The sequence below is a fragment of the Tachyglossus aculeatus genome, chromosome 14 (assembly GCF_015852505.1).
Source record: "Tachyglossus aculeatus isolate mTacAcu1 chromosome 14, mTacAcu1.pri, whole genome shotgun sequence".
Taxonomy (NCBI): domain Eukaryota; kingdom Metazoa; phylum Chordata; class Mammalia; order Monotremata; family Tachyglossidae; genus Tachyglossus; species Tachyglossus aculeatus.
The window spans coordinates 56920977-56933425 of NC_052079.1; the positions used below are offsets into that span (position 1 = coordinate 56920977).

Sequence of the window (12449 nt, forward strand, 5' to 3'; positions counted from 1 at the left end):
CGCCACTTATCAGCTGTGTGACTTGGGGCAAGTCACTTAACTTCTCTGTGCCTCAGTTACCTCATCTGGAAAACGGGGATTAAGACTGTGAGCCCCACGTGGGACAACCTGATTACCTTGTATCTCCCCAGCGCTTAGAACAGCACCTGGCACATCGGTAGCACTTGACAAATACCAAAATTATTATTATTTGTCAAGCACTTACTATGTGGCGGGCACTGTTCTAAGCGCTGGGATAGATAGGAGATAATCCGGTTGGACACAGTTCCCATTCCACACAGGGCTCACCTTCTTAATCCTCATTTTGCAGATGAGGGAACTGAGGCCCAGAGAAGGGAAGTGACTTTGACTAGGTCACACAGCAAACACACTGCGGAGCCAGGATTAAAACCCAAATCCTTAATAATAATAATAATAATGGCATTTATTAAGCACTTACTATGTGCAAAGCACTGTTCTAAGTGCTGGGGAGGTTACAAGGTGATCAGGCTGTCCCACGGGGGACTCACAGTCAATCCCCATTTTACAGATGAGGTAACTGAGGCACAGAGAAGTGAAGTGACTTGCCCAAAGTCACACAGCTGGCAATTGGCGGGGCTGGGATTTGAACCCATGACCTCTGACTCCAAAGCCCGGGCTCTTTCCACTGAGCCATGCTGGTTCTCACAGCCACTTGCATTTGGCAGATTTCCTCCCCCAGTAGCTCTGGAGAGGATGAGTTCATTCCCTGACGAACGACATTTCCCCCTTCCTCGCCAAAGGGTCCCCAGTTGTTTCTTTCCTACAGCGGCCCGTGACCTCCAACCCCGTAACTCTTCGGGCGGTGTAGCCGAATGGGCCGGGAATGGTTATTAACGGCAACGTGTGTCTGCTTGTGTAGTGTACTACGTGAAGAGAGCCCGGCATCACCACTGGCGGTGTGGACAAGTGACGTTTTGGTGCAGTGAGGAGCAGCTGTGTACCCAGTGGTTGCAGGCCCTCCGAGAATCGCTCCAGAAACTGAGTAAGTTCTGCTCAACTGGGCTCATTTCTGGAAAAACCAGCTCATTGGGTCTAATGGCTTTTTTTTTTTATGGCATTTATTAAGCGCTTACTATGTGCAAAGCACTGTTCTAAGCGCTGGGGAAGTTACAAGGCGATCAGGTTGTCCCTCAGGGGGCTCACAGTCTTAATCCCCATTTTCCAGATGAGGTAACTGAGGCACAGAGAAGTGAAGTGACTTGCCCAAAGTCACACAGCTGACAATTGGCAGAGCCGGGATTTGAACCCATGACCTCTGACTCCAAAGTCCGGGCTCTTTCCACTGAGCCACGCTGCTTCTCTACACTACGGCTTTGTTACACTCCTTTTTTTTTTTAATGGTACTTTTTATGGGATTTGCTAAGCGCTGCGTCGGCCCAACTCTGGGGTCTTGTCCTGTCTTGAGAGTTTAGTGCAGTTTTTGTTCTATGGTGTTTGTTGACCAACAACAAACCCCCCCCCCCCCCCCTACCTCCTTCCCCTCCCCACAGCACCTGTATATATGTTTGTACAGATTTATTACTTTATTTATTTTACTTGTACATATTTACTATTCTATTCATTTTGTTAATGGTGTGCATCTAGCTTTATTTCTATTTATTCTGATGACTTGACACCTGTCCACATGTTTTGTTTTGTTGTCTGTCTCCCCCTTCTAGACTGTGAGCCCACTGTTGGGTAGGGACCGTCTCTATATGTTGCCAACTTGTACTTCCCAAGCGCTTAGTACAGTGCTCTGCACACAGTAAGCGCTCAATAAATACAATTGATTGATTGATTGATTGATTGATTGTTGGTCAGGGACCGTCTCTATATGTTGCCACCTTGTACTTCCCAAGTGCTTAGTACAGAGCTCTGCACAAAGTAAGCGCTCAATAAATACGATTGAATGAATGAATGAATGAATGTTGAGCGTTTACTACGGTCCAAGCGCTGTACTAAGAGGTGAGGTCGATCCAGGCTGATCAGGTTGGACACAGTCCGTGTCCCACGTGGAGCTTGCGGTCTTAATCCCCGTTTTCCAGATGAGGGAACTGAGGCCCAGAGGAGTGAAGCGATTTGCCCAAGGACCCACAGTAGACAAGTAGAAGCAGCGTGGCTCAGTGGAAAGAGCACGGGCTCTGGAGTCAGAGGTCATGGGTTCAAATCCCGGCTCCGCCAATTGTCACCTGTGTGACTTAGGGCAAGTCACTTCACTTCTCTGGGCCTCAGTTCCCTCATCTGTAAAATGAGGATTAAGACTGTGAGCCCCCTGTGGGACAACCTGATCACCTTGTAATCTCCCCAGCGCTTAGAACAGTGCTTTGCACATAGTAAGTGCTTAACAAATACCATCAAAAAAAAAAAAAAGTGGTGGAGCTGGGATGAGAAGCCAGGTTCTTCTGACTCCCGGGCCCGGATTCTCCCTGCTAGGCCCTGCTGCTTCTCCTTGTGCCAATCGGCGAGGCGTTTTCTCCACGAGGCCGAACCCAGGACTGAAAAAATAATAATAATAATAATAATAATGGCATTTATTAAGCGCTTAATATGTACAAAGCACTGTTCTAAGCACTGGGGAGGTTACAAGGTGATCAGGTTGTCCCACAGGGGGCTCACAGTCTTAATCCCCATTTTACAGATGAGGTAACTGAGGCCCAGAGAAGTTAAGTGACTTGCCCTCAGTCACCCAGCTGACACTTGGCGGAGCCGGGATTTGAACCCATGACCTCTGACTCCAAAGCCCAGGCTCTTTCCATTGAGCCACGCTGCTTCTCTAAGCAGTCGGGCCCGCCAGTTGTCCTCTGGTGGCCAGTCCAGCTGACCCCCATTAGGATGAGATCGGTCTCTAAAGGTCCCTTCGCTCCCTCTGACCCAAAAATCCTCTCTCATTCATTCATCCAGTTATATTTACTGAGCGCCAACTGTGTGCAAAGCACCATACTAAACGCTTGCGAGAGGAAACTACAACAACAAACAGATACAGTCCCTGCCCAAAACAATCTCACAATCTAGGGAGAGACAGGCATTAATATAGGAAGTAAATAAATAAACGACAGATACGGACACGGGTGCTGTGAGGCCGGGAGGGAGGATAAATGAAGGGAGCGAGTCAGGGCGACGCGGAAGGGAGTGGGAGAGGAGGAAAGGAGGGCTTAGTCGGAGAAGGCTTCTTGGAGAAGATGTTCCTTCAGTAAGGCTTGGAAGTAGGGGAGGGCAATTATCCGATGTGAGGAAGGAGGGCATTCCAGGCCAGAGGTAGGATGTGGGCGAGAGGTCGGTGGCGGGATAGATGAGATGGAGGCACAGAGTCCCCCTCGCCCCCCTCTCCATCCCCCCATCTTACCTCCTTCCCTTCCCCACAGCACCTGTATATATGTTTGTACATATTTATTACTCTATTTATTTATTTATTTATTTTACTTGTACATAGCTATTCTATTTATTTTATTTTGTTAGTATGTTTGGTTTTATTCTCTGTCTCCCCCCTTTTAGACTGTGAGCCCACTGTTGGGTAGGGACTGTCTCTATATGTTGCCAATTTGTACTTTGCAAGCGCTTAGTACAGTGCTCTGCACACAGTAAGCGCTCAATAAATACGATTGATGATGATGATGTTGATTACAGAAGCAGCGTGGCTCAGTGGAAAGAGCATGGGCTTTGGAGTCAGAGGTCATGGGTTCAAACCCTGGCTCCGCCAATTGTCAGCTGTGTGACTTTGGGCAAGTCACTTAACTTCTCTGGGCCTCAGTTACCTCATCTGTAAAATGGGGATTAAGATTGTGAGCCCCTTGTGGGACAACCTGATCTCCTTGTAACCTCCCCGGCGCTTAGAACAGTGCTTTGCACATAGTAAGCACTTAATAAATGCCATCATCATCATCATTAGAGGAAGGAAGCGTGCGGGCTGGGATGGAGTGGGAAAGTAGTGTGGTGAGGTCGGAGGGGGCAAGGGGATGGACTGCTTTAAAGCCAACAGTGAGGAGTTTTTGTTTGACGCGGAGGGCCTCTGCAGGGTTTCATCAAGACAAATCAATCAATCAATGAATCGTATTTATTGAGCGCTTACTGTGTGCAGAGCACTGTACTAAGCGCTTGCGAAGTACAAGTTGGCAACATATAGAGACAGTCCCTACCCAACAGTGGGCTCACAGTCTAAAAGAAAGGGAAAGCAAAGCAAAAAGGCAAAAAAACAAAAGCAAAAAAGCAAAGGGAAAGCAAAAAACAAAGGGAGATTTAAGGCAGGGTGGTAGAGTCCTTGAAGAGCGACCAATCCATCAGTCGTATTTATTGAGCACTCACTGGGTGCCGAGCACTGTACTGAGTGCTTCAAGGCTGGAGAGGTGGAGGTAAACAGTCTCTAAACTTGTAAGCTCGTTACGGGCTAGGAACATGTCCACCAAATCCTCTCCCAAACACTCAGCACGGTGCTCTGCACGTAGTAAACGCTCATTAAATACCATTGATTGAATGATTGATTCAAGGCGGTTATTTTCCAAGGAAGTCAGTCAATCATATTTATTGAGCGCTTCCTGTGTGCAGAGCACTGTGCCAAGCACTTGGGAGAGTATGGTATAACAGATACATTCCCTGCCCACAGTGAGCTTACAGTCTAGCGGGAGAGACAGACATTAATAAATAATTCAGTTACGGATATAGACATAAGTTCTGGAGAGGATGAAGATGAAGCTTCCCGTTGGATTCTCTTTCCTGGCCCCTTTTTAATCAGGCTGCTCTCCTTGTCCTCCCCCACCAGAAACCCCCCAAATTCAAACCGTCGGCAAACCTGGATCTCTGATGTTGGATAATATTCTAGTATTTTTAGGTTTAAGTTAGTCTAAAAGGGAGAGTAAAATTTCCTCCTTGGTCTACCAATGTGACCTTCTCTTCACCAGTAGCAAATATATCACTGGCGGCAGTTGAAAACCAATTAGCAAAAACTCATCAGCCAAATGTTTCCAAAGGCAGTTGAAGATCTACCGATGATGGCAGGGAGCAGTTGTTTTTCAGCGGCCTGAAACAGTTGCCATTTAGATTCCCCGGCTCCGCCGCCGGCTTGGAACGCCTCGGAAAGGAAGGTTATCGATGGCTTGTCGGGTTAAAGATGTTCAAAGAGAGTCTGAATTCCCCAAATGACGACATTGGGGCAGATTTCAGGGGTCAAAATGATTCGCAAGCCGAGATGGAAGCTTGTAGGTGGAGTTGGGGAAAGAAAAGACATGATACTGGGCCACAGAGTAAGCGCTTAACAAATGCCATTAAAAAAAAAAAAGATCTGGGAGAGAAACTTGCTCTAGTCTCAGCTTGGAGCGGGCCTTTATTGTATTGTTGTATCGTCCTCTCCCAAACGCTCAGTACAGCGGTCCTCACACGGAAAGCGCTCAGTAAGTACCACTGATTCACTGACTGGCTGATTGTAGAACTGGGCTCGGTTTCGAGGTTCGTGCCCAAGGCAAAGCATGGGGAACTTGAAATGGGCTTGGAGGAGAGCTAGAGGATCAAACTAGAGACTGGGGCTTTCTAGAAAACAACAATAGTAATAATTGTGGTATTTGTTAAGCACCACTGTACTGAGTGACGGGGAGGATACAAGTAAATCGGGTTGGACACAGTTCCTGTCCCACCTGGAGTTCACAGTCTTAATCCCCATTTTATAGACAAAGTAACCGAGGCCCAGAGAAGAGAAGTGATTTGCTCAAGGATACCCACCAGACAAGCGGCGGAGGCAGGATTAGAACCCAGAACCTTTTGACTCCCAGGCATGTGCTCTGTTCTCTTGGCCATGCTACTTTTCAAAGCAGACTATTCCAGGAAGATGGTTTAAAAGGACCATTCCGGTTGCTTGTAAAGGCTCTTTCTAGATCTTCATTTCACTCTTGATTCCTCCTACCATCCGATGGTGTCACTGTTTGTTTTATCTTTAATGTTTCTTTCTCGGGTCCTTTGCGCTTACTTCAAAAGTGCAATGCTAGGGTTGGGAGCGCTTTGGCCCTGGGCTGGGATTTCCTGCAGTAGCTAAAAGAAGCATTATAGAGGATGATGCCTAAAAATGGGCCATTCCCTGTTTACAGAAGCGAGAGCTCTGTTTGCATTGTTTTTGGAAAAAATGGGTAGGCCTCCCCTGAAAAAGCCACATCCAGTTGAGCTATTTTGTTTAAAAAAAAAAAAATCCAGGGGGTTTGTGTTTTAACTGGCTAGTGTTAATATTCCACTGTACCAGTTGTTTTCCATCCCGTAGCAACTCGACCGAAACACTTACTTGTGTACATCAACCCCTTTGGAGGAAAGCAACAGGCAAAGCGAATCTATGAGCAGAAAGTGGCTCCACTGTTCAACCTGGCCTCCATCTCTGCCGACGTCATCGGTAAGTCACGCCACGGTCGTCACTCCGGGCCCTCGCCAAAGGGAATCCACAGTCCTCCCTAAGGACACTCCCCCTTCTAGACTGTGAGCCCACTGTTGTGTAGGGACTGTCTCTATATGTTGCAAACTTGTACTTCCCAAGCGCTTAATACAGTGCTCTGCACAGAGTAAGTGCTCAATAAATATGATTGATTGATTGATTGATCGATTAACACTCAGTAGCGGGGCCCAGAATTCAGTCCAGGAAAGCAGAATGGACAAGAATCACCTCAGCGGAGGAGCCTCGTCACATCAGGTCCTCCCTGATCGAGGAAACCCGCCCGTACGGTTCTGCGGAAAGCGGAGGGAGTGAGAATTGGCCGTCCGGGTGGTTGGTTAAGTTAGCAGCCGGGGGTGGTTAAAGCATATCTTCCCCCCGGAAGATCTTAAGAAAAAAACGAGATTCTCACATCTGCCCAAAGGCAGGGGGTTGGCTGGAATGACCACTGCCTCGAGGCCCTCCCACGCCCTCCGACTTCACGAGTCTCGAATTCTAATCCCTGCATTTTTCAAGAAAACTAGAACCCCGAGTCACGTGAGAAGAGGGTTTGATTGTATTTCGAGTCTTAGAAGCGTACACAAGACAAAAGAAATTTTTCAGAGTGAGGAAAACTAAGCCCAAGGTAGAAAATGCGTTAAACTTTAAGCATCACTCTAAAGAAGATAAACACTCAGTTTTAAAAAGAATGTATTTTCTGCCCTGTGGTCACCGCAAAAAAAGGAGAGGGCCCACTCCTCTTCCCTTCCAACCCACAGTTCAAGCCTGTACTGGGAAACTAAAGAACAAGTCCGTCCCCACCCACGCCCGATGGACGCCTCCCCATCCGCTTTCCTGGTGACAGCCCCTTCTCTCTTCCTTCCTTTACCTCCTCCTTCTTCCTAACAGGCTAGTGTGCTTTATAGGTGCTATGGATGAGGTTTTCAAACGACCTCTGCAGTTGTGGACTGCACATTTATGTACAGTTTCTCAAGACAACAAGGAGTTGTGTGGCCCTGTGTGTGTAAGGGTTGTGGATACAGTCGTGTCTTAGTGCTAAACTTGCTGAAAAGCACTTAACTCTCTTAGGCATTATAAACTTTCACAATTTGTGGCTTCACAGTTGAGTTTTTTTCTTTAGTCTGTGCCTAAATATCAAGTAAAAGAACGTTTTATGGGCTTTCATTTCATAGAAAGACCGAACCAATAATTAAAATAGTAAGCGATGTCTTTGTTCTCTGCAGTCACCGAGCACGCTAATCATGCCAAGGACAGTTTACTGGAGATTAATATTGAGAAATACGATGGGTAAGTGATTTAATTCACGCGAGTGAACAGACACTTTGTCCCTCTAGTCTGTGCTAAAACCTATCCAAGGAGCATTTGAACCAAACCAGAGGGGTTTGGGAAATCTCCCTGACTTTGGCGTGAAGACTCAGGTTTCCACAGGTCTCGCTGTGGTGGAAGGCCTTCATTTCCTGAACCGCCCAAAGACCTCCGGTCAATTCCCCTCGCAGTTTATGCCACGGTAGGATCAGGCCTGATGATTGATATTGGAGTGGGGCTAAAAAGGGTTTCGGGTATCATTATCAACCAATGAATGGCATTTAGCAAATGCTTACTGGGTGCAAAGCACTGTACTAAGCACTGTAGTGGCATGGGCCAGTACACGACATCCAAGTTGGTAGACACGTTCCCTGCCTGTGACGGGCTTATAGTCTAGAGGAGTCATCTCCTTTTAGACTGTGAGCCCACTGTTGGGTAGGGACTTCTCTATATGTTGCCAATTTGTACTTCCCAAGCGCTTAGTACAGTGCTCTGCACACAGTAAGCGCTCAATAAATACGATTGATGATGATGATGATGATCTCCTCCTCCGCTTCTGAATAGCTGAAATGCCACTGAAAACCATTGGTTGCATGATGGGCTATATCGTATTGAAGTATCTAAAATTAATGAGTCCAATCACCCAAGATTGCTCAAAAAATACTGAGGTAAAGTAAGGGATAATGACACCCAGTCTGCCCTATCTCCCATAAATTTATGGTGACAAGCTTTTCATCGAGCTTATTTCCAGGCCAGAAGTCTTCAACAGTTTCATCTGTTAATCAATTTGACCGGATTCTTTTTGATTCAAACAATCAGTCAGAGGTGCCGAATACTGTGTATATAAACTATGCAATTTTTAAAGCAGAACCTTCTTTATAAATCCTCCGCCTCAGCCAGTTGTCACTGGGGAAAGGACGATGCCCCGTCCGCTGAGATTTCAGACCTGAATCTGTTAGGTCAACATTTTGGAATACTCTGAGATGTCAGCGAGGCTAGGCAGCGTATCAGGAATGAAGTGCGTACAGCAGAATTGCTCGTTAGGAGAACCGTACCACCGAGATTCTTGATGTTGTTGTGGGACAAATGGGACAAATAAGATTTTTTAAACCTGGGTAACCTCTAGCCCTTATCGCCTGTTGGTCAAAAACCGAGCAATCCCGAATTTGGTCCCGAGAGCACCCATTTCAAATGGGCAAGTACAGTGAAAAGTTTTACCTGGACAGGAATGGCGGACACAGGGTGACGCCAACTATTTCCTTCTGCTCCTGCCCACCACCGCCCGCAGGATAGGGGCACAGATAGGCCTGGGGAGGCCTCTGGAAGGGAAAGAGCGGAAGGGGATACTGTCCATGCTCCACCTCAATTCCCGGTGGCAAGACCCTGCGCCCAGAGGAAGTTCTGCTTCTCCCCCAAGGTCACAACCCCCAACTGGAACCCGAACCCACCAACTCGCCCCAGGCCAAACGATCATTCCCCCAGCTCCGTCCACCTAAGACGCTCTTGGTCCCACTGGAACTCGGGAAGGCGGGGAGTGGGTTCAGGTGACCATTGGAGTGGCTGCCGAATCCCTACTTTAAACTGAATGATGACCGAGCAGACAGCCTTGGGGTGACGTGTTCCCCGTGTCCTCCCTGACAGGATTGTGTGCGTCGGTGGGGACGGGATGTTCAGTGAAGTGATGCACGGCCTCATTGGAAGAACCCAGAAGGATTCCGGGATCGATCAGAATAATCCCCGAGCATCGCTAGTCCAGTGTAACCTAAGGATTGGCATCATCCCAGCAGGTAAGAGAACAAAAGATGGACTTTTTTCAGTCACTGTTTCTAGCTCGGGGCCCATGATGGGAATTCCAGGGTGAAATTACGTGAGCGAAGATGCTCACGAGCGTAGTGTTAGCGTCTCAAGAAATATCACTGTTGGTTTCCCCTGAAGTTTTCTCTTTCACTCTGGAGAGAGAAGCATTTTATGTCAGGTGGTTTTCAGTACTGTTCAGGTAACGAATGAATGTCATCTGTGGGCAGGGATGGGCTTAGATGTGGGATTGGGGGATTTACTGCTTCCTACTCTCCCCACCTGCAAAGCCCTTCTAAAATCCCATCTCCTCCAAGAAGCCTTCCCTGACTAAGCCCTCATTTCCCCTAATAATTATGGTACTTGTTCAGCGCTTACTATGTGCCAAGCACTGTTCTAAGCACTGGGGTACATACACATTAACCAGGTTGGACACAGTCCCTGTCCCACATGGGGTTCACATGCTTAGTCCCCATTTTACAGAAGAGGTAACTGAGGCCTAGAGAAGTGATGCTATTTGCCCAAAGTCACACAGCCGACATGTGCCGGACCCGGGATTCGAAGCCAGGTCCTTCTGACTTCCAGGTACGGGCTCTAGCCACTAAGCCACACTCCCTCTCCCTTCTGCGTCGCCCTTGCCCTTGGCTCTTTGGCCTTTAAGCCCTTGATAATAATAATAATAATTGTGGTATTTGTTAAGCGCTTACTATGTGCCAAGCACCGTACTAAGCGCTCAAGAGGACAGGGAGCAGTAGGGAACAGACTCAGATAGCCCATCAATCAACTGATCGATGGTATTTACTGTACACTTTCTTAATGCAGAGCACTGTACTAACTGCTTGGGGGAGTCCAGTACAACAGAGTTGGCAGACACGTTCGCTGCCCACGATGAGCTTATGGTCTAGAGTGGAGAGACAGATGTTAAAATAAGTGCTGTGGGGCTGAGCTTGGCGTAGTGGATAGAGCCTGGGAGTCGGAAGGTCGTGGTTTCTAATCCCGCCTCTGCCGCTTGTCAGCTGGGTGGCTTTGGGCAAGTCACTTCATCATCATCATCATCAATCGTATTTATTGAGCGCTTACTATGTGCAGAGCACTGTACTAAGCGCTTGGGAAGTACAAATTGGCAATATATAGAGACAGTCCCTACCCAACAGTGGGCTCACAGTCTAAAAGGGGGAGACAGAGAACAAATCCAAACATACTAACAAAATAAATAGAATAGATATGTACAAGTAAAATAAATAAGTAAATAAATAAATAGAGTAATAAATATGTACAAACATATATACATATATACAGGTGTTGTGGGGAAGGGAAGGAGGTAAGATGGGGGGGATGGAGAGGGGGACGAGGGGGAGAGGAAGGAAGGGGCTCAGTCTGGGAAGGCCTAACTTGACTTGACTTCTCTGGGCCTCAGTTCCCTCATCTGTAAAATGGGGATTGAGACTGTGAGCGCCACGTGGGACACCCTGACGACCTTATATCCACCCCAGTGCTTAGAACAGTGCTTGGCACATAGTAAGCGCTTAACAAATGCCATCATCATCATCATCAAGGGAGACCACCCCAAGGGGGAGGAGGTGGCAATTGTGAGGAGGCTGTTCAAATGCTCCACCCAGCTGCACCCCTGGCTTTTGACTTACTTTTTGGAAAAGCAAGTTTCTCACACGGCTCCCCAAGCATAGTTCCGTCCCGCTGCCCCGGGCCCCGCTGTCATCCTACTTGGACCGTCCCCACTGGATGTCAGGAATCGGCCTCCTCAAACGGGCCGGGCGAGTGGAGGCCCACGGTCCCTTTCCCACCCTAGATCTCTCCGCAGCCGCCTCAGAAGAACGAGCTGTCGAAACAAACCAAACGCTTAGTACAGTGCTCTGCACACAGTAAGTGCTCAATAAATACGATTGAATGAAACAAACCCTCATCGTGAAGAGAAGCTGGAGGTCAAACGGAGCCCTTTTAAAGAAAGTTGTTTGAGTCCCGGGGCTCGTTTGACAGTTGAACCATTGGGACTTACACAGCCGAGCATCTTCTCGAGATCCTGGTGAAAGCGACACTTGGCAGAGGCCCTGGGGAGACCCGGGGGATCAGAAAAAGAACCGTCTAGAACCCCCAGTGACCGGAATTGGTCCCGTGGAAAGACGGCCATGAAAAATATCACGTTTGCATGAAGGATGTTTTGCATCTGACATCTCCCCTGTGGCCCCGCCGTACGAAACTTTCCCTTCCCTCAGGAGAAAGAAAAATGTGTGTGTGAGGGAGGCAAAAACTCAGTGATCCATCATTTTCCTATTACGTCTTCGTCTCTATCCTTTCCCCTGTCCCCTTGGGACATTCCTCCCCAGGCAACCCTTCCAGCACACATGTATACACACATACATGTACACACATACACACCCCCGACACTATACTGTTTTTGCAGGTCACTCATCTCTCCCACATCTTCGCACGGAGAAATTCCAACCCACTTGACCCGACCGTTCCCCTCCTCACACCTGCGAAGGCCAGCAGATCCCCTGGTAGTGCAGTGAAAAGCGGGGAAGGAGAGGGGGAAATGAGGAGCATCATCAATCATCAATCATATTTATTGAGCACTTACTGTGTGCAGAGCACTGTACTAAGCGCTTGGGAAGTACAAGTTGGCAACATATAGAGACAGTCCCTACCCAACAGTGAGCTCACAGTCTAAAAGGGGGAGACAGAGAACAAAACCAAACATACTAACAAAATAAAATAAATAGAATAGATATGTACAAGTAAAATAAATAAATAAATAAACAAACAAACAAACAAACAAACAAATAAATAAATAAATAGAGTGACAAATATGTACAAACATATATACATATATACAGGAGCCGAGGCATTGCTGTTTACAGGTCCAAAAGGTTATATCTGTTGTCTGCCTGAAGGAATAGAGTGAAGTTAGCAGAAATGGAGGCGACGTTTGTAGAGC

General features: G+C 47.5%; 1 protein-coding gene across 1 annotated transcript in view; it reads left to right on the forward strand.

The window, feature by feature from the left end:
* CERK (ceramide kinase) overlaps positions 1-12449 on the forward strand; it is an 88491-nt gene that overhangs the window by 39497 nt on the left and 36545 nt on the right. Inside the window, exons 3-6 of the mRNA XM_038756092.1 lie at positions 881-1003; positions 6236-6361; positions 7621-7684; positions 9344-9489. Of these exons, the coding sequence (XP_038612020.1) occupies positions 881-1003; positions 6236-6361; positions 7621-7684; positions 9344-9489 (459 nt within the window). The remainder of the gene's footprint in view (positions 1-880; positions 1004-6235; positions 6362-7620; positions 7685-9343; positions 9490-12449) is intronic.